This window comes from Lactuca serriola, chromosome 4 (genome assembly GCF_051521515.1).
Source record: "Lactuca serriola cultivar US96UC23 chromosome 4, Lser_US96UC23_V15, whole genome shotgun sequence".
In the NCBI taxonomy this organism is placed as follows: domain Eukaryota; kingdom Viridiplantae; phylum Streptophyta; class Magnoliopsida; order Asterales; family Asteraceae; genus Lactuca; species Lactuca serriola.
In genome coordinates, this window is record NC_136411.1 from 163,656,464 (window position 1) to 163,679,310 (window position 22,847).

The 22,847-nt window shown below is 36.7% G+C and overlaps 1 protein-coding gene across 4 annotated transcripts; it reads left to right on the forward strand.

Moving 5' to 3' along the window:
• Positions 1-534: 534 nt before the first annotated feature.
• On the forward strand, positions 535-5,595 carry LOC145102871 (polyadenylate-binding protein-interacting protein 3-like). Of its 4 annotated transcripts, none has more exons than XM_079040364.1 (15): positions 535-808; positions 1,627-1,802; positions 1,869-2,027; positions 2,117-2,253; positions 2,335-2,525; positions 2,863-3,040; positions 3,123-3,332; positions 3,579-3,652; positions 3,763-3,847; positions 3,927-3,963; positions 4,063-4,310; positions 4,406-4,546; positions 4,645-4,719; positions 4,819-4,881; positions 5,123-5,595. In XM_079040364.1, the coding sequence occupies exons 2-15, from the start codon at positions 1,664-1,666 to the stop codon at positions 5,150-5,152; spliced, it is 1,767 nt and encodes a 588-aa protein (XP_078896490.1). In that variant the 5' UTR covers positions 535-808; positions 1,627-1,663; the 3' UTR covers positions 5,153-5,595. The 4 variants fall into 4 exon arrangements, with proteins under 4 accessions (XP_078896490.1, XP_078896492.1, XP_078896493.1 ...); XM_079040366.1 differs by having other exon boundaries at positions 4,648-4,719; XM_079040367.1 differs by having other exon boundaries at positions 3,930-3,963.
• Positions 5,596-22,847: the final 17,252 nt, after the last annotated feature.

Sequence of the window (22,847 nt, forward strand, 5' to 3'; positions counted from 1 at the left end):
TCGAAATCTTCATAATCAACGTATTTTTTCTTGTGTGTCTTAGTTTTCTTCTTGACATTGCTGTTGGATGTCATAACCTTCTTCTTGTGCGATTTATGAAAAAGCCCTAATTTTGCGTATCTACTTGTGTTCTTATGGTAATTGATGTTTAAAAACATAGCGAATGGAAGGAGTCGTTTGCATATGTCCTCATGGATTGGAATGATACACCAACTCATGCTACGGGGTTCGTACCTTTTGATACTGTTCATATCCTTATGATATCAGCTATTGACTTAGTCAAACGATTATACCAGATAATAAAAAATATGGTTTTTTTGGGGAAAAAATAAATTTTTGGTTTAACTAGAATAAAACTGTAAATATAGGATCTAATTTGGAAATAACCCTATTTTCTATAAAAACTTAACAAGATTAGCTATTATGATTTTTTTTACTATAAATAACTTTTTATTTTATTTTATCAAGTCAAAAATATTTATCAACCCTATCTGACCACTCGTAACACGTCGCCACAGGGCGATTTTTAACAAAACCTAACGTTGCCCCTGATCACACAAACCCAAAAGACCAGACACTATTCGCTGGAATCGTGGTCTCAGTTTCGATACTTTCCTCTTCAAAACCTCAATTCAATTTCTTCAAGGGAATCGTTGATCGCAGAGTAAACACTACGGTGGCCGTATGTGGTAGGTCCCCAAATATCACGATCTTCCCCTTCTTTCTTGCCCACATCTAAAAGATATTTATTTCCACACGCTTTGTTCTTTGGATCAAACCCTTTAATCGTCCTTCGCAGATCTTTCCGGTAAGTCGTCGTCCTCTCTCTCTCTCTCTCTCTCTCACACACACACACACACACACCTTCTCTTTGTATGCATAATCATATATCGCAATACATTCATGGACTTACATGTTGGAATGGAAACTTAGACAACAGGGGTTTGACTCTGGATTGTGTATGCGTAGGAACTATGTAAGTTTGTGTTTAACGGTTACATGCAACTTGATTTCTACTGTTCAGGAATTTTCTCAAATTTATATAAGATTCTGGTTATTGATTTATTAGATTTATTAGGGTTTTTGTAGGATACCTTAATCATTGTGAAGAAGTTAAGCTGTATAAGCCACCAATACAATTGAGCATTAGGGCACTATTGTTTAATGGGATAACCACAATAATACGTCAAAGTCCTTCAAACTGCAACCAAAAAACCTAATAACTGAACTATCATAATAAGCATGATTCCAAAGTCATATAATCCAATATTACAAACCAAATACCAAGTTCATGACTCCAAGTGTACTCATAAATCCAATTGTGCTATGACATGTACAACACCAAGGTCACAATGGAAGAACACAAAGCTATTAGAATCTGCAACTAATGAAACTGAAGAAAACGAATTACAGAACAAAGCAAAACAAATCCAAACAGAATGATATTGAACATAAGGAATATGACATGAGCAAACCTAAACATGATGAATCTAAAGTCTAAACTGAACAAATTTAAACAGAAGGAAACTTTAAACTGAACAAAATGTATCTGAACAGAACAAAAACTAAAAGCATGAAAAACCCTTTTCATATTTTGTTTGTTACTTAAATGATTTACTTTTACAGTATCCAGTTCTTGGTGGATTTGATATTTTGATCAAGAATGAATCTGCAACAAGTTGCACCACCAAGGTCCTCTGCAAACGGATTCAACCGCAGGAGAGGTGAAAAAGAAATGGGGATTAGATTTGATAATAAATCTCAAAGTGGGAAGTCAAACTTCAACAAAACTATCACAACAGGTTCATTTTTCTGGCTGAATTGCTAATAACTTTCATGTTCATCATTCTAACTTTTTTTTTTCTCAGGTTTACCAATTGGAAACAAAGGAGTAGTTGATAATCCATCACGTGAGCGACTTGTTTACTTCACCACATGTCTTATAGGGCATCAGGTGGATGTCCAGGTCACAGATGGATCTGTATACTCTGGGATATTTCATGCCACAAATGCAGATAGTGATTTTGGTATCTTCTAGAACATTTGAATAGTGAATAATTGAATATGCATGATACATCATATGCTTTATTAACACATTCTTGGTTGCCCTTTTCAGGAATAATCTTGAAGATGGCATGTGTGACGAATACTGGTTCTTCTCAAGGACAGAAAAACATTTCGGATTCTGTTAACAAGGCCCCTTCTAAAACCTTAATCATACCTGCAAAAGACTTTGTGCAAGTTGTAGCAAAGGTCTGTTTGGTTGTTTCTGTTTGTTATAACTCAATAATTAAAAAGAGAGTTGACATAAGTTTTTGTGATTCATATGTGCAGGGTGTAACAGTAACTAGTGATGGGTTGACAAATGAGGTTCATCTTGAAAAACAGCAAGATATTATGACAGATTCCTTGATTTCTCGTTCTAGACATGTTGATTTGGAAAGAGAGTTGGAACCGTGGGTCCCGGATGATGATAATATAGAATTGCCTGAGCTGGACAACACATTTGATCGCCATTGGAACAGGTTTTAAATTCTTTATCTTCTTTTGGTATAATTTCTAGGTCTAATGATGTTTGCTTAGTGTCCTTATTGAATTGATGATATGTATATGTATGTGATTGTGTGTGTCTTTATGTATGTCTGTTTGTGTCTTTATATGTGTGTGTGTGTGTGTATATACACATATTGTTAACTTAGTGAAAATACAGATGAGATTATAAATCAGTGTCATTATATTGTTTTACGTATGTAAAAGACATAGTAGGGGATTTTTTGCATTAAATCATTCTCCTTACATTGATACGATTATAAATAAGTTTGAGTACATGAACTTTTATTAACCTAATTATCCATTGAACAGGGGATGGGATCAATTTGAGACAAATGCAGCATTATTTGGAGTAAAAAGTACATTCAATGAGGAACTCTACACAACAAAACTTGATAGAGGTCCTCAAATGAGAGAGCTGGAAAAACAGGCTTTAAGAATAGCTAGAGAAATCGAGGGAGAGGATACTCAGGATCTTCATTTAGCTGAGGTGAATTCTTTGCTTTTTCATTTTTTATCCAAATCCATTTATTTAAATTCTTATAGCTGTAGTTTGTATTTGTATTTATCAGGAAAGGGGCATTCACTTCCATAGCAGCTTCGATCTTGATGAGGAAACCAAATATTCATCAGTTTTTCGTGGTGTTGATGATAGTGGTTATGATGAAAATGAGGACATTTGGGATACAGAAAATAATGAAACCTTTGGGAATGTGTCTGATTCCATCATCAACAATCAGTTAACTCACTTGAAAAGCGGTGGATCTCAAGCACCATCATTGGTATGTTTCTTCAACTTCTTAATCTTGTTTACTTCAAGTACCCATAATCAAATTTATTTATATAAGAAGGGTATTTTGGTCTTTTAATTAAAAAGAAAGAATGGGGTTGAATTCCTCCCACCCTTCTCTTTTGAATAATGAAGTCCATCAAACATGGACTTTAAAGGTTCCAAATTCCATTCATTTGAGAAATGAGAAACATACACATGATGAAATGGAATCTGAAATTCCAATGTTATGAATCAGGTTGAGGGCCAAGCTTCTCAAACGAGTACTAGCCGTGACTTTTATCCATCTAGTTCTTTGCACAATGAGAGCAGGTTCTTGTTTGTTAATATCTTGAAATATTTTGATATTTTTCTTGCAAAAGAGTATATACTTTTTTTATTTTTATGTATCTTATTAGTATTATTATTATTATTTATCTCAGGATTCAAGAGAACCAGAACCAGAGTAGTCAACAAAAGGCTGGAAGTTATTACACCAAGGAGAAGGAGGATACTGGAAAGCATATGGTAGATTAATCATACATAACACAAATTGTGTATACTATTTATCGTAGATAGTTTGTAACTATTAATTACACTTGTGCAGCAGTTTTTGGAGCAAAACGAGGCTTCAAAACCAGAGGGTTAGTTTTTCTCTTCTTGTTTTGTTGACAATACAAGTCAATATGAGTAATTAACATTCAAATTTAATCTAATGTCTGTATATGTATACATACATACAGTGGGAAAGAAAGAAAGCTCTGAAAAAGGACTATCAGCAGATGCAACTGCATATGCACCATCTAATAATAATAAGCCTCATGAAACAGTGAGTTGTAGTGAAGCCACTGTGAAGACACATGAGGAGGCTACTACTACTACTACTACACAATCATTATCATCCACTTCAGAATCTGGAAATGCTGCTCCTGTGTCATCTCCTACCTCATCCATGGCTTCAGAAAAATCCACATTGAATCCCAATGCAAAGGTACAAATAAAAAATTAACAATGGTTTTAATTTTCAGTTTTGAGTATTATTATGCTTTGAAGTAAGTAAGCTGTTTATGGTTTGAAAATTTGCAGGAATTTAGACTGAACCCAAATGCCAAGAGCTTTGTTCCATTACAGACACCTGTAAGACCTCCTTCTCCATCTCCATCTCCTGTAGCACATGCACCTGAACATTCCTTCTACTACCCACCTCCAGTCTCACATATGCAACCTGTAATGCCTTTCACATCCATCTCTTCTTCACTTTTGACTTTTTTTTTTTTTAATGAAAATAAAAAAAAAATGTAATTCTTTTTGCGTTTTCTCCACAGCAGCCTGTTATGTATGGTCCCCAGACCACATCGTATCAACCACAGCAGCCATATTTCAATCCAAACGTGCCACAGGTATTATTATTATTATTATTATTATTACTTAATAGTTAGTTGAAGTAAAATAATTTTTTTTGTGGAAATTAATTTTAAGAATATATATATAAATATCAGTATGGGCAGCAAATGGTTCTTGGTCAACCCCGGCAGATGGTCTACATGCCCACTTATCCTCCGGTAACAAACTCAACTCAACTTTTTAACATTTATGTGTTTAAATTCGGTATGATATTTTCAACATTTGCTTTAATGTTTTTGTATCTAAATATACCAAAATAAAACAGATAAAAAACTTCACACCAGTTTATGTAGAATAAATTTTTCTGTAATGACGAAAATGTCACTCCTATTTGTGGGAGGGAAAAAGTGTGTAATTTTTTTATGATGACAAAAATGTCCCTCTTATTCGTGGTGACAGGAGATGCAGTACAAAGGAAGAGACTTTTAGGCAGCATCCACTCCATTGTATTGTGAATTTGAAGGCTGCTTGGAAGGGTTTTTTTGCTCTAGCAAATCCAGCAGCAGCTGATATGTGAGACCTGAAACATGATGAATGATGATGATTCACAAAACATAGATTTGTTATTGATTCACCTTTGAGGCTTTACATGACTTGACTGCTTTTAGCTTTATTCATGTTCTTGAAAGTTGGAAGGATGGATGTTTTTCTTTCTTTTTTTGGATGCTGAAGCTTTTCAGATAGATAGATAGATAGATAGAGAGAGAGAGAGAGAGAGAGAGAGAGATTAGTTTATGTTTATGATATATGACTTTACAATAGGCTTGAGTTTGTGAGTTATTTAGGATGATGTCATTTAAGTTAGGAATATTTATTTTAAGTTGGTGTGTGTTTGAATACAAATTTATATATTGTAGGGATATTTTAGTTTATTATGGTTTTCTTTTTGGTCTCCAACTTTTTTCTTTAGAACCAAATCTTTTGGTTCTTGGGTGGCAACACCAATAAACCATGCTTATTTTTTATTTTTTTGAGTTTTATAGCAACAAAATTTCATTTTTTTTAAAATTTTTTTTATAGCAACGTACTTTCACTTTTACAATGGTCAAATGTCATGCTTATTTTTTAACTGTGTAAAAGGGCAAACAAGTTTTACAGTCGCCCCTTAATGGCCCTAATACTTTGCTGCCACAAAAGAGTTATAGTTCTGACAGCTAAAGCTGGAAAAATGGCTCTATGGTATTGGTATATACTGACACACAATTTCACATTGTTCAACAGTAATTGTGAAACTCGTCTAATGAGCTGAGTCATGTCCTATTTGCCTCCGAATTTATGTCATCAAAAGGTTTAATGAAGTATCCCTTAAGAAATAAAGATTGAAAATTCATATATGTACTAATGAAACAATCTTGAATCACCTCCTTTTCGCCTATTTTAGTGGAAACAGAAACCAAATCATCTATGCTTATAATGCTGGAAGACCTTAGGACCATATTGTTCTTCTTTGCATCCTTTTTAGAAATTGTGAATGTGACTGCATTATGCCACTTTAGAAACATCAACCCAGCTATATACCCACATGGTTTTAGAAGTTATGAACGTGGCTACATTATGCCATTCTAAATGCTAAACCAGGATTTTTCACAAACACTTACCATAAAGAGTCAATTAACAAAGAAGCCTTAGTTTGCCCACTAGTGTTTCATACACCATTCTCCCAAAGCATTCGTTGATGGCTCTTTGGTTGGAAAAATAACAAAGAAAACAAATTTCATACTGTTAAGGAAATTGGAAGAGTTCTCTTAGGAATTCTCCACCATTGAAGCTCTCAAGACACAAATTTCGTTTTATGCATCATCCATAGAGGGCTAAGGAGTAGCACAATATATAATCTACCAGTGTCCCTTCTTCATCTTCCTTTGCGATGGAGCACTTCTTGTGAAAATTTGAGGTGGAGCATGGGCTACCCCTTGCTTCAAGCTAGTTCCGCCCTTGACTTGGATTGTTTTTATGGTTTTATTTTGTTAAGTTTTTTTTGTCCCTCGTAGACATGAAAAACCATACTATTCTTATTTTTATTTTTTGTAATTTGTTTATAATTTATTAATTAGAAAAAAGCCCTACTCCCGTCCCAACCACCCTATTATTTCTAAAATATGATCTATGGTCTCTCTCTCTCTCTTTTGTGCAGTTTTTTAGCATTAATAGGGGTGGATTGTTGACGTTGGTGGTAATGACGGTCGATGGCAAAGGTGACAAAGGTCGATGGCAATAACAATGATGGCTGTTGATGGAGTGACATATTTTTCTCATGTGGGTGTGGTGGTGGTAGATTTGATTTTAAGTTTTTTCTTGTTTGTATCAGGTTTGATTTTTTTGGAACTGATTTTAGGTTTCTGGTGGTGACTAGTGGTGGTTGCCGATAACTAGCCGTGGTAGTGATGAAAGTGGGTCCCACGTACACAAATCATCACTTTATTTTCTTTAATTAATAAAAAATAAAAAAAATTATAAAAATGTGAACACGAAAATATAAAGGGAAATATAGTATTCTCATGTACGCGAGTGATAAAAACGCAACAAAATCATACCGTAAGGACAGTCTGAGTGCAAAAAAATTAGGGACCAAACGCGTAATTTTAACTTGTAACATCTTGATTTCCAAGTATTCCATTTATGCACTTGATATGAGAATTGTTTGCATTTTGGTCCCAAATGGATTTTTTGTAATTTTTGGGTGTGGCTTGCATACGTTAGGTGTACCCAAGCGTACGTGGCCTGGACCAAAACCATAATATATAGGGTTTACACCCTATTTAAACCTCATTATAGCCTCAGAACCCTTTCATTCATCAGCCTCCATCCTCCAACTCGACCCTAGTTAACCCTAATCTTTTGAGTGAAACAACCTTGACCTTGAGTGTGCATTTTGGTGTTCTTGAAGGAGGAAAAAGGAAGAGGAAACCATCTTAGAAGACTGGAGCACTTTGGATCCAAAATCACATCATCATTTGACACCATTTGAAGGTAAAAAGCTCTAAACTTGATGAAGCTATGCTTAGATCTTGTTTAGCTATGGGTTTGTGTTCATTTTGGTCCTATAAGCTTGGTATTATGAGTATGGGTTATTGTAATTCATATAAGCTATTTTTTCAGATGTTTTGGAGTGTTTAAAAGCATAAAAAATGTAATCTTGGACCTTAGTTTCTTTCCATGCATGAGCTAGGATGTCTTATTGAGTTAAAAAGTTAGGGTTTTTGGGATTGAGCACTTAATAGCCATGCAAGACAATAAAGTTGGAAACTTTATGGTTAAGGACATCATTTGAGGACTAGATCTGGAATTTAGACGAAAAAGATTAAGAGATTAAGCTCTTAATAGAAGGAAATGTTGACTGAAACGTACGCTGGGTGTACGTTATGGCACGCGAGGTATATGAGGTCAACACCCCATTTCTGGTCTAGGCTTGAGTACGCTAAGTGTACAAGCTGAGTACGATGGGTGTACTCAGCTGAGTTGACGCAATTGACTTTTTGAATTTGATGAGGATTTGACCAAGTTTGACCTAAGGGTATTTTGGGTTTTTGAGTTGTAGTTGAGATGTGTCACTATCTGATGTATACGTGACTGGTAGAGATGATATTCAGAGCAGTGACCTATTCAACTACCTGTTCAGACTGAGAGGTGAGTTTTTACTCACTATACTTGTGGGTCGAAGGCACCAATGCCGACCCACTAGATTATGTATCCTGGTATATAGGATGTTACTATGTTGTAGTGATCTGTAGATTTGCATGTTTGTCTGATGACTGGTTATATAATTATATGTTGATGGATATTTATTATTTGTTATGCATATGTCGACATGGTGTGGTGGAGTTGAGACTATACTGCTTTGTGATGTCAGTCAACGAACCGAGGCATTCCAACCGAAAGGTTGTGGGCCGGGGCATTCCAACCAGAAGGTTGTGGGCAAGGGGTAATCCAACCAGGAGGTTGTGGACCCAGTATGTATTAGACATCCAACCAAAAGGTTGTCGGCCAAGTCATGCCAATAGGAAGGTTGTGGGCCATGGGTAATCCATCTGGAAGATCATCTTGCATTGCGTTATATATCCCAAGGTTTAGGGATGCTATGCATCTGGGTGAGCCGGTTTGAGTTTTGGTTTATTGCAATATTAGTTGGTGGTGGTTCGAACCCTAAGTGGGGGAGAGCTGGATATTCTGCTTGGAGAATCATCGAACCGTTCGAGCTATGGTTTCATAGGGATTTGTGGTTTGGGTATGCGAAACTTTAGTTTAGGATTTGGTCTAGACGAGGATGCAGAGCAAGTTGTTATCAGATTTTTGTGTTTAGAAATGCAAGAGTCATCTTCGTGGTAAGAAGCGGTTGGCCAAGGAGCTTGATGTAGCTAGTGATGTATTGGATATATAGATAGGTTATTAATGCACTCTCGATTGTGTGACTTTCATTCTTCATCAATACTAGAGGTTCTTCGGAATTTTAGAGCTGTATCAATTAGAGTTCAATGGATGCGTCAACCTATTGTCAAAATCTGTACATTGTACATTTTAGTTTTTGGGTATGGGTACCCTCAATGCTTCGTTGTGAAATTATTATTTTTAGCAAGCTCGAGTTGGCAGATGTTATTGGTTATTGAAAGGTCGGATATTGGGGCAGCGTTGTAGAGTTTTTCAGGTATGGCTTGGGATCTACGCAAAATCCAATTTTCACATGTCGGGTTAGCGGGGTTGGTATCTGGATTGACCCGACTAGAGTTTGACAACATTTCTGATGGCCTTGGAAGTTTTATCGAGCTATTCGCGTATTGGTGTGATCTGTTCGGTTTCAATCAAGGTGTGGGATCTTAGTCTTCGACCATTCATGAGGATGTTTCTGTTAGCGTTTGAGGTTCGTCTTTGCGGTGATATCTACTAGTACCACACCTGATGGCTAAGCGTTGTGAGGAAGAAGGAGTGCAGTAGATCTAGGGATGGTTAGGTGTTTTCCCTTGGGATATATATATATATATATATATATATATATATATATATATATATATATATATATGATGCGACATCGGCTCCGACCACCTGCTCTAAGGATGCTTCTACGCCAGAGAGGATCTACGAGGTCACAATAGACAAGGCTGTTAGAACCGTCATATGGACTGTGCCCCAGGAGCAGGCTCCTAAAATCATGTTAGGTTGGCTGGTAGATATGAGATGGTTCTCCTTAGCTAGAGAGAACCATCTTGGTGCTGGAGGTAGTGTACGGTGGCTGACGATGGAGGGTGGCGGCTGAGCCACCTGGCCGGAGTCTAAGGTGGCGGCTGATCCATCGGGGAGAGACCCTCCTCCATGGAGGAGATAATGTTCACTTTTTAAGGGACAATTAGGTCAAGGGGAATTAGGTCAGGCCTTGGGCTAGCCAATTCAGGCCTAACTAGCAAGAAGCTGGCAAGGCCGCCCGGAGACGCCGGGCGAGGCTGGCGGGCGCGCACCAGGAAAGGCTGGCAAGGGAGCGCCAGGCTGGCCCGGCAGGAGAGTCCCAGGCAAGGCTGGCAATGGAGCACCAGACAAGGCCGACAATGGAGTCCCCAACAAGGTTGGCAAGGGAGCGCCACACAAGGCTAGCGCGCAAGAACTGTTTGGACCATGCTAATGAATTAATATCATATATATATATATATATATATATATATATATATATATATATATATATATATATATATATATATATATATATATATAGGGTTAGGTTATTTTGTTTTCACTATCTATTGTGTGCATGTATGATTGATTCTGGACCAATCATTTTAGTTATTTTAAGAAAGTAATTAATGCATATTACATGTTGAAGATATAATGGATATTAATTACATCTTCAACATTTAATATGCATTAATTACTTTCTTAAAATAACTAAAATGATTGGTCCAGAATCAATCATACATGTACACAATAGATAGTGAAAGCATTTGAACCTAACTCTCTCTCTCTCTCTCTCTCTTTCTATATATATATATATATATATATATATATATATATATGACATCGGCTCTGAACACCTGCTTTGAGGATGTGCTTCTACGCCGGAGACAGATCTGCGAGGTCACAACAGACAAGGCCATTAGAGCCGCCCTAGGGACTGTGCCCCGGGAGCAGGCTTCGACGGTCAAGTTAGATCATCTGGTAGATCTGAGATGGTTCTCTTTAGCTAGAGAGTGTTGGATAAGGTGTCTAAGTCCATAACTATATTTGGTATGTACTTGACCCGTGAGTAGTGTGGTCCATTTAGGTTGCACTTCACCAGAACAATTTGAAGGATGGACTTTTGAGAAGAGGATAATTATGATTTATTAATATATTATAAGTTCTAATATATTAATATGAAATCATGTTATTTAATTAGTATTGATCAAGAATTAATTTGGAATTAATTTTTTGATCAAAAAAGACTAATTAAATATAAGAGGTTGATTTGGTAAATCATTCATTCTTATAAAGTGGGCTAATGATCCATAGTTCTTTATGTTGGGCTAAACCCATGTGGTGACCCATGGATACTCCATGGAGGTTTTAAACCATAGAACATGAGGGATATGATAATCAATTTTTTGCTGTTTGGATAGTGGACTCGCCGAGTCCCCTCACAAACCTAACCAACTCGCCGAGTTAGTTCATGCACTCAACGAGTTGGTGCTCCAGAGTGCAAATTTTTGAGTTTTAAGGCTGAAATTGGACTAGGATCATTACCCTAAACTGTTTTTGAACTTATAAGCCTGTTTTTGATGTGGTAATGATCATGCTAATCCAATTTAAAAGATAATTGTCAAATTTTCATGTTTTGTATTAGTTTATATGGTTAGGCTACTTACATGAAATTTGTTTGATTTGAATTATCTTGTTCATATGAGTTTATATGTATCTTTTATGAATTGTTTGATTATTATATTAGTTAAATAATGTTTTAAATGATTTTAGTGGACTCCATAACTTGTCCTCAAGTTATGGATCCTCAAGTTATGGATGTTATAGAATATGAAAAGTTTTTATATTAATGATGTCATTAAACTCATGTGTTATGGACTTGAAGAGTTTTGACAAGTTTCAAAACTTGCCTTCAAGTTTTGGAATTTATAACGTCTCACTAATTGAAACTTTAATTCCAAACCTTAGAATTTTAAAAGTTAAAATTGAACCCTTATACTATTATAATATTATAGGTTTAATATATACTCTCTCCGTCCCAATATTATAGTCCATCTTTCCTTTTTGATTTGTCCCAAAATAATAGTCCATTTCTAAAAATAAATAGCATTTTTACCAAAATACCCTCTCATTATTACTTAACCAACTAAGCGTTTAATGGAACATTAAATGCAAAGTAAGGACAAAATTGTCATTTTATTGTATAAAGTTAATGGTAATTAATGTTTTCTTAATCTGTGTGTTTTTTGTCTGTGGACAATAATATTAGGATGGAGGGAGTATATATATATATATATATATATATATATATATATATATATATATATATATATATATATATATATATATATTTAATGGAACATTAAATGCAAAGTAAGGACAAAATTGTCATTTTATTGTATAAAGTTAATGGTAATTAATGTTTTCTTAATCTGTGTGGTTTTTGTCTGTGGACAATAATATTAGGATGGAGGGAGTATCTATATATATATATATATATATATATATATATATATATATATATATATATATATATATATATATATATATATATAAGACAAGTTGGTTTTACCGTTAGTAGACCTCATTCACGAAGCCAGTTTATAAAGGGGTATAAAGTTACTGACTATAAAATGGTGGTTTAATGGGTGTCAACTCTCACCCATCGCTTCCTTGACTGGTGGAGGTTCATTAGCCGAACGAGTAGGACAAAGACTATAAGTCTCATTAAAAGTATAATGATACATATAAAGTAACTAAACCTTTTATAAATTCCTAATCTTAGTTACTTTAGGAAAATGTGAAATTGATGCTAATCCATGAAATTACACTTTGCACCTTACCAAGTCGTTGATGGAGCATGTGTGGTTAACCGACACATTAACTTAGACTAGTAAGGGTGACAAAGGGTAGCTTAATGTTTATCATAAGGTCAATGGAGTGTGTGTGGTTAACCGACACATTGATTAAGGTGATAATTGACATTGAGAGTACCAAGTTCATTTGCATGGTTATTCACACCTTGTTTGTGATCCTCGGTATCCCAGTCTCAAACTTGAAGGGCATAATTGAGATTTAAACATGCCATTGAATTGTTCAATGAATCTCAAAGGATCTAGGAATTTCAATCCAATTAAAAACTTAATAACAATTTCGTTTTTATGGTGGAATTTGATAAATCGTCATTTACCTACCTTCAAATATTTTGCAAGTTGGATTACAGCATCCCTCTTCCAAATTGTAAAATATTGTGACATCCCCAAAATCACGGCCAGAAAAGACCGATTTAATTTATTATTTTAAAATAATTTTCAGAGTAATCATTTGATTTAAAAGAGTTGCGGAATTTGTTCCTAAAACAAAATATGATAAATAAAATTTATCAAAGCATTCCTTAAAGAAATGTATTTTCATTATATATCAAAACTTGGGATGTCATGTTCTGATACAAACACAAAAGCATAAACGTCATATTATAAGCCTTACAACAATTATACACAACTATTGGCCTATAAATAAAATATCTTCACAAGTTCTCCAACTTATGCTCTCTCGCCACTACCTGTAATACAAATAAAACTGAGTGGGTCAGGCTTGGGAGCCTGGTGAGCATATAGGGGTTTCAACCCACAATAAATAATTATATTTAATTTCACCAACCAACAATAACCCGATTACCCATTCCCGTTATCCTCCCTTTACGTCCCTATGACAACAACTATTACAAGGGACCTAATATAGGATTTTCATCGAGACGAACACTACTATAGAGGGGTTTCCTCAGCAATGAATGTCCTAAGGAAACCATGAGGGGGATAGAGTACACCGGTGAACACATCGTTCACAACACTTACATGTTATGAACATGCCAGCGTTCCACATGACTGTCTAGAAAGAGTCTGTGGTTGTCATCCATACTCCGCTAGATGATTAGATCAACAACAACAACAACATCGAGGCCTCTCATTGTTTTATTTCATCACACATCCACTATCTACCCATGTTCTACCCAACATCTTTGTAGATATATATATATATATATATATATATATATATATACACACACACACACACATACAACATAAAACATGTATAAAACATTCAATCAATACTCATATCAAATAACACATAACATATAAACACATAGCACGTATTTTACAGAGAATACTTCGTATTTATGTGTTAGAAGAAAGTAACTACACACTCACTTGATAAGATGATTATCGGACAACACTACGGCTCTAAAAGCAGTATTCTTCGGTGAAACGGGAGATCTTCACAAAAACCGGGCTTCTCGCGGGCAGAGTTTCGGCTCGGGAACTCTGTTTCTCGAGACCTTCGGGGCTTCGGGACTCGGGATGATACTGGGGCTTGGGGGGTATAACTTGCATGTAAATCGTTGCAATACGGGGGACAGAGAAGAGATTTGGCAACCACAAATGGCTGGATTTGTGATCTATTTATAATGTTGAAGTCTGCCGCGAACGCAGGGTGTTCCCCAAAGGAACACATGGCGTTCCCTTCGAAAACGATACATAGGAGTTGGATTCCGTACCTATCCCTTATCCATTGAGTCAGCATCGACGTGGCCACTCCGGAGCCAAGCACTGAACGCGGGGAATTCCCTATTTGGGATGCGTGCCTCGAACTTCAGAAAATCATAACTCTCGCATACGATCTTCGTTTTCGACGTTCTTTATATCCACGCGTAGGTGAGATTATGCTCTACAACTCTCGTTTAGACTCCGTTAGCTAATTTTGACTTTATATTTATTATATTATTTTTAGTAGGCCGGGATAGAAAAACTTCGTTAGAAATTTAGAACTTCTTCATTTGACGTCCGTTTTTGTCTGTCTTTTTACCGTTGCACTACTATTAACGAGATCTTCGATTCTCGTTTAGATTGTTTCGGCTAATAATAACTCGATCTCATATTCGAGTTTTGGGCTGCTGATGGGTCTATATTTGTAACATAATAAATTGTACTAAATATGTTTAATTGATGTGTGATTGCCCAAGAATGTCACTACTTTGATAAAATGTTGAACATTACGCGTAGGCAACTATTTAGTGCTAAAGTGGTCAGAACCCGCAAGAAAAATGAGCAACATGAAGCTGACAAGTATGGGAGACGAATTGCTAAAGGAATGAAGAAAAATGGTGCTGAGAAATTTGACCACTCTTCAATGTTTTGATCAGATATCAAGATCTAGAGCTCCAATTGACATGAATCAAGAAGTTCTGAAAACTAGACAAAATTTCCTCCAACTTTCATGTTTTGCATTTTTACTGATTCTACCGTTTTCATCACCAACAAGGGGCAACAAAGATGAGGGATGTCATAGAAAGCGTCTAAGACGCCCCCTAGGATGCCTACCCGTTTTAGGCCATTTTCAAGTGCAAATCAAGGACGAAAGAAGGCATGTAAAATGCCTTGAAGGACGCCCAGACGTCCTATATGACGTCTAAGACGCCTACTAGGACGCCAACGTAGAAAACAGCTCTGAAAAGCAGTTTTTTTAGCACCTATTTAAGGGAGATTAAACCCTAATCGACTTTGGACTTCTCCCCTGCGATTTTCACCAATTTTGGAGGGTTCCAAACCTTCTCCAAACACGTTCTTGATCATCAATTTCCGAATCAAATCCAAGAAATCATCAAATTCATTATCATTGAACGTTTGAAGATTGTTCAACCAACAAATCTACATCAATTCCATTAAGCTCTAGATTTGATTACTTCATCCCTAAGGTTTCATCGTTCCATAGTTGATTGATCATTAGACATCATTGATTTTATGATTCCAAGTTGTTTTGTGAATTTTAGCATTAATTCCATTGTTTATATTGAAGTTGTGTGTTTTGTTAATCATATGGAAGGCTAAACCACCTAGGTTACTTCCGGGAATGTTGTAGGATGTTAGGATGAACACGTTTTGATTATTACTTTTATTCTAGTCAATTTCAGTTATTGTTTCATTCTTAAAGTTGTGATTTTTACTTATAGTAATTGGAGTTGGGTTTTCTTATTGTGTGATATTGCAACTAAGATAGTGTATTGTTAATTCACTAATCATTCTGAATTCAAGTAGTTTAGGATGATTAGTTGAACCCACATACATTATTCTGAATTTGTAGTATTATAAATTCAACGTTGTAATAGGTAATCGTAAGACACATTATAGCCAAACCACTAGTTGTTACTAATCCAATTAGACATAGGGAGTAAGACAACTAGTTGGGATAACATATTGTGTGCTCAAAATTATTTGTTGCAAGTTAATCAACCTTAATTATGTCTAGGTAATTAAATTGGAATTTAAGGGAAGAAAAACGTGTAAGTCCAACCATCTAAACAACTGAATAGGAAGTATCTTGTTTTTTTCTCTTTGATAGTAGTTTGTTTTAGTAGTTCTTGCATTACCAAGTTTTTAGGTTTTTCATCAACTTTTAGTTTAAATAATTTCGTGACAATTGCTAGTAGTTTTTCATTAACTATTTTAACACAAAGTTTGACCACAACCTCCTCGTGGATTCGACCCTTAGTTACCCTAGTTATCTAGTGTCTGTGAGGTTTATTTTTGACCGAGACAACGACTTCGATCAACTGCATACTGCTAAGCTGAAACTTAGAAAAATCATAACTTCCTCATACGAAGTCAGATTTGGACGTTCTTTTTATGCACGCTCTCGGTTTAACGTATTCTACGACTTTCGTTTAGATCACTAAGGCTAGATATCGCTCTATCTTTAATTTGTATTTTACGTCATACAGTGTCGTGCCGGTTCTGTCGCGAAACTTCGATAGGTCATAACTTCTTCGTTATAACTCGGATTTCGACATTCTTTATATATCCGGAACCCTTGTCACGATCACTACAACTTACTTCATAGATATTGGGCTTATCTAATATTTTATTATTACGCTTATTTTTATTCTTAATTCATTTATGCCACACAATTAAGCATAAAACACATAATACTCAAATAATACATTCTTATTATTTCAAAATGAGTTACAAAGGTTAACCTAGACTATTAAATCAACATTAATGCCTAACCCAGAAACACGGGAGTTACAATTCTCTCCACCTTAGAATGATTCCGTACCCAGAATCACACATCAACAAACAAATGCGGATAACGACTCATCATGTCACTCTCCGTCTCCCAGGTGAGATTTGGACCATTCACATGTTTCCATCGGACAAGCACTAATTCGACCATCTTGCGTCACAACTTCTTAGTCTTTCAGCCAACGATTTCCTCTGGTTCTTCAATCAACCTTTTGTTCTCATCAATTATTAATTTAGAAATTGGAATTATATCGGGAACTTCTCCCGTGAACTTCCTCAAATAACACACATGGAAAGTGTTATGAATTCCATTCAGTTCTTCTGGTAGTTCGAGCTTGTAAGCTTGGTTCCCAATCCTTTGAAGAACTTTAAACGGTCCAATAAACCTTAGACTCAACTTTCCCCTTTTACCAAATCTTATAAGTCCCTTCCATGGCGAGACTTTAAGCAGAACCGAATCTCCAACTTCAAAAGTCATCGGTCTTTGCTTTTTATCAGCATAGCTCTTTTGACGATCCTGAGCTGCTAACATTCCCTCCCTAATTATTTTCAACTTTTCAGCAGTTTGATGGACTATCTCGGGTCCCATAAACTGCTTTTCCCTAGCCTCAAGCCAACAAGACGGTGTACGACATTTTTGTCCGTACATAGCTTGATAAGGTTTCATCTTTATGCTCGAGTGGAAACTATTATTGTAGGAAAATTGTACCAAAGGTAAATGTTCATCCCAGTTACCTAGGAATTCCAAGGTATATGTTCTCAACATATCTTTAAGTGTTTGTATCGTTCGTTCGCTCTGGCCATCAGTCTGTGGATGATAAGTTGTACTTAAATACAACTTGCTACCCATTTCCTCTTGTAGACTTTTCCAAAATCTTGAGGTGAAACGGCTATCACGATCCGATACAATCATTAACGGAACACTGTCAAGCCTCATAATTTCCTTCACGTAAGAATTCGCAAGCTTATCCATATACCATTTCTCATTGGCTGCTATGAAATGTGCACTCTTAGTGAAGTGATCAACGACCACCCAAATCATGTCGTGATCGTTCTTTGTTCTGGGCAGTTTAATGACAAAATCCATAGCAATGTCTTCCCATTTACCCGTAGGCACAGGTAAAGGTTATAAACTCCCGTATGGTTTCTGATGTTGTGCCTTGACCCTTGCACATGTCACACACTCGGCCACATACTTTGCAATATCAAGCTTCATCGACGACCACTAGTAGTAGGGTTTTAGATCCCTATACATTTTAGTGCTACCGGGATGAATCGAGTACATGGTTTTGTGAGCTTCTTCCATAAAGAGATCCCTTACTCCTCCTGACTTAGGCACCCAAATTCGGTCTTGGAATACTTTCAGTCCGTGACTGTTTACACCAAACACTAACATTTTGCCCAAACGTTCTTCCTTTCGGTCATTCTTCTCAGAACCTTCTTCTTAAGCTTTCTTTATACTCTCCACAATTTTCGAGACAACTTCTATTCTCAACACTCTTGGCCTTTTTCTCTCAAGATTGACTTTCCGACTGAGAGCATCAACGACAACGTTTGCTTTACCGGGGTGGTAAAGTATCTCACAGTCGTAGTCTTTAAGTAACTCTAGCCAGCGTCGTTGCCTCATATTCAATTCTTTCTAATTAAAGAGATATTGGAGACGCTTATGATCAGTGAAAAGTTTGCACTTTGAGCCATAGAGGTAATGCCTCCATATTTTTGGAGCAAATAATACCGCTGCCAACTCCAAATCATGAGTGGGTTAGTTCTTTTCATGCTCTTTCAGCTGTCGAGACGCATAAGCTATCACCCTCTCTCTTTGGGTCAAAACACAACCCAATATAACACCAGACGCATCGCTATAGACATCGAAGTCTTCAACTCCATCAAGTAGAGAAAGAATCGTTGCCTTACATAGCTTCCTCTTTAGCAGCTCGAATGCTTCTTTGTGTTTATCACTCAAAGCATAAGTAGCTCCTTTGTGAGTCAAAGCTGTTTATGGAGTAGCGATTGAAGAAAAGCCTTGGATAAACCTTCGGTAATATCCGGATAATCCTAAAAAGCTTCGGATCTCTGTGGGACTTTTCGGTTGCTCCCACTTTGTCACACCTCCAAACCAGAACGGCGAAAACGTTCGGGGGCGGAGGACGTCATATTCAGTATCATAACAGTTCATAGAAAGGAAAGTACACACCACCATATATATAAAGGTTTTCAAAATGTCTACATAATTGTATTCGTTACTTGATCAAAAGATAAATACATAGACATTTTTCAAAAGAAGTAATTAACGTCAGCGCGTTAATCCCCAAAAGTTGATTTCCAAACCTGCTTAGCGGTTCCCTGAGAATACAAGTTATTTCAAAGAAAAAGTGTCAACAATTAAGTTGGTGAGTTCATAAGCGGTTTTAAGAAATTGTATGCCATTCCAAAGTTCGTGCGTTTTCCAAGAAAATCCCTTATTTTCTTATAAAAGTATGAAATGCATGAGAATATTTGTGTTGGATAATGTAGATAGTTAAATCAAGAAAATCCCTTATTTTCCTATTAGTTGATTGTTTTGTATACAGGAAAATCCCTTATTTTCCTAAATGTGAGATGCAGTCTCAAATGACCAAGACCGAAAACCGGAAGCAACTAACATGCTTTAAAAGATTGGGGCATAGTTTGATATAGTAAAACTATAAGAAGATCGCAGTTGTTAGATGAAGAATAGTTTTAATAGCTACTCGTTCATAAATCAGAAGTACTATAATAATTGTATATCCGATGAGTTTTATAACCATACTAAACATAATATGCCTGTAGCGATGTTCTTCAGGCGTCGTAGCGTTATGACAAACTGTCACCCCAAAGGACGGACTGTAGCTAACAGTCAGGGCGCGGGATCATGACTTCCCGTATAGATCTATACACATTTGACACGTTCTCCCTACTGGAGACTCTGGTTATAGACAAGACTTGAAGTGGTACCTTTTAGCAAAAAGGTAGTATTTGAAGATGTAAACGTCTCATGGATTCTCAACTAAGTCTGTATTAAAGTAGTAGTTTTGTATGCAAAGTTTATTCTTTTTCACAATGTTTGACAAAGCATAAGTCATAAGTTCTTTGAATGCATAAAATGGTTTAACAATGATGGTTACTTCGGATACTATGTACTTTGTATAAATCTAGTGCATGCAAGGTATAACAAGAGTTTTCATATAGTAGTTATGAATCACATATGATTCATTTGATAAAAACGAGCAAAGTGAAACTTTATGTAACACACGATAATAACCGTGTGTTTACTTGTATTCTCCCCCGAAATGTATTAAAAGTACATTATAAAGTATTTGAAAGTGTATGAAAGGGGGGTATGAACTCACTTGATTGAAGTGGTTGATTTGAAATAGTCGAGAGAAGAATCGAGCAGAACTTCGACAGGAAGAGTTGAAAGCGGGGGAAAATCTCGGGATTCTCGGGAATCTCGGGAATCTCGGGAACATAAAACCTTCCTTCGGGACTTGAAGGTGAAAACCGGGGCTTCGGGAGCTTAACCGCAGAGTTTCAGCACGAGAGATGGAAGAATGGAGCACCTAAACCCGACACCCCAAGAGTTCTATTTATAGGGGCATTTCTGGTGTGACACGTCGTGGCTAAGGTTGGCCACGTCGTGGGGAGCAAGCCTTATCCCCTTCCGTTGATTGGACGCCCTCAGTCACTTGCCGGGTCACGGCCAAGCTGTGCCACGTCGTGGGGGCCTGACAGCCTCGAATTTTGGACCCCGAACTTGTAAAATCCGTAACTTTTGCATACGAGCTCCGTTTTCGACGTTCTTTATATGCATGCGTAGCTGAAAATGTTATCTACAACTCTCGTTTAGACTTCATCGGCAAATTTTGACTTTATTTTTAATTATTTATTTTTAACGGGCCAGGACACGAAAAGTCCGTTAAAAATCCATAACTTCTTCATCCGATGTCCGTTTTCGTCAGACTTTTCGCCGTTGCGCTACTAATGTTGAGACCTTCGATTCTCATTTAGGTTGTTTTGGTCAAAAGTATCTCGAGCTCTATTTCGAGTTTTAGCTGTCTACTGCTATACCCGAATCTTGGAAAAATCATAACTTCCTCATACGAAGTCAGATTTGGACGTTCTTTTTATGTACGCTCACGGTTTGATGTTATCTATAACTTTCATTTAGATACTTAAGGATAAGAGCTATTGTATTGAAACTTCGCGTTTTTCATTTAATCGGTGTTGCCAGTTTTGTCGGAAATCTTAGAATGGTCATAACTTCTTCGTTATAACTCGGATTTTAGGGTTCTTTATATGTACGAAAACCTTGATACGATTCCTACTACTTTAGTTAACCCAAATAAGATTTTAGGAAAGTTATATTTTGACCTAAATTTGACCGGTGTTACATTTTATTGTCTAAAATTATCGGGTTGTCACACACTTCATCACAACTTCAATCTTTGCTGGATCAACCATTATCCCTTCTTGGTTGACAACCTGACTCAAGAATTGGACTTATCGAATCCAAAAATCACATTTGAAGAACTTTCCATATAACTTCTCCTTCTTCAAGACTTCCAACACTTCTCGCAAGTGTCTGCCATGCTCCTCTTGGCTTTCGAGTAAATCAGAATGTCATCTATGAACAGTATCACAAATTTATCAAGGAACGGATTACAAACTCTGTTCATTAAATCCATGAATGCTGCTGGAGCATTGGTTAGTCCAAACGACATAACCAAAAACTCGCAGTGTCCATATTGTGTTCTGAATCCAGTCTTCTCGATATCGCGCTCTCTCACCTTTAGCTGATGATATCCTGACCTTAGGTCGATCTTTGAAAAATAGCTTGAACCTTGTAGTTGATCGAACAGGTCATCAATCCTCGGCAATGGATATCTATTCTTTATTGTTGACTGGTTCAGCTCTCTGTAATTGATGCACATTCTCATACTCCCATCCTTCTTCTTCATGAATAACACTGGAGCTACCTAGGGTGATGAACTAGGTCTAATGAAGCCTTTGTCCAATAACTCCTGAAGTTGCATCATTAGCTCCTTCATCTCCGTCGGTGCTAGTCTGTAAGGTGCTTTTGCTATTGGCGTCGTCCTTGGTAACAAGTCTATTCTAAACTCCACTTGTCTATTAGGCAGTAATCCGGGAAGATTTTTGGGAAATACTTCCAGATAATCACACACCACAGGAATGCTCTGCATCTCCTTTTTCTCCTTCTTAGCATCGATCACGAATGCCAAATATGATGTACATCCTTTGGCCAAACACTTTCTGACTTTCATTAGAGAAATGATTCCAAAATTTACTCTATGTCTGTCCCCATACACCATAAATGAATCTTTCCCTGGCGGGTTTACTTTTACAATCTTCTTCTTGCATAGTATTTCGGCATCATTGGTGCTAAGCCAATCCATCCCCAGCACGATGTCAAAACCATTTAGTTCGATAGGCAATAATTCCTCGTGGAACTTATTCCCATTCAAGTCAATTAAGATGTTTTTCATACGATGGCTAACAGGTACAAACTTGCCACTAGCAACCTCGACTAATAAAGCATTATCTAGTCAATTGACCGGCAAAGCTAGTTTTCTACCAAATTCATGCGAAATAAAGGAGTAGTTGGCTCCAGAATCAAATAAAATTTGGGCAGGCAATTCGTTTATGAGAACGATACCTGAAGCGACATTAACTTCATCTTTAGCAACTTCCAGTGTTATCTGAAAGGATCTCGCCTTCGGCTTTGGCGGAATATTGGTTTTTGCCGCCTCCTTCTTTTTCGGACAATCCCTCGAGATGTGCCCCTCCTCACCACACCCATAACAGACTTTCTTAGTAAGGGTGCATTCGTTGGCATAATGCCCTGGCTTTCCACA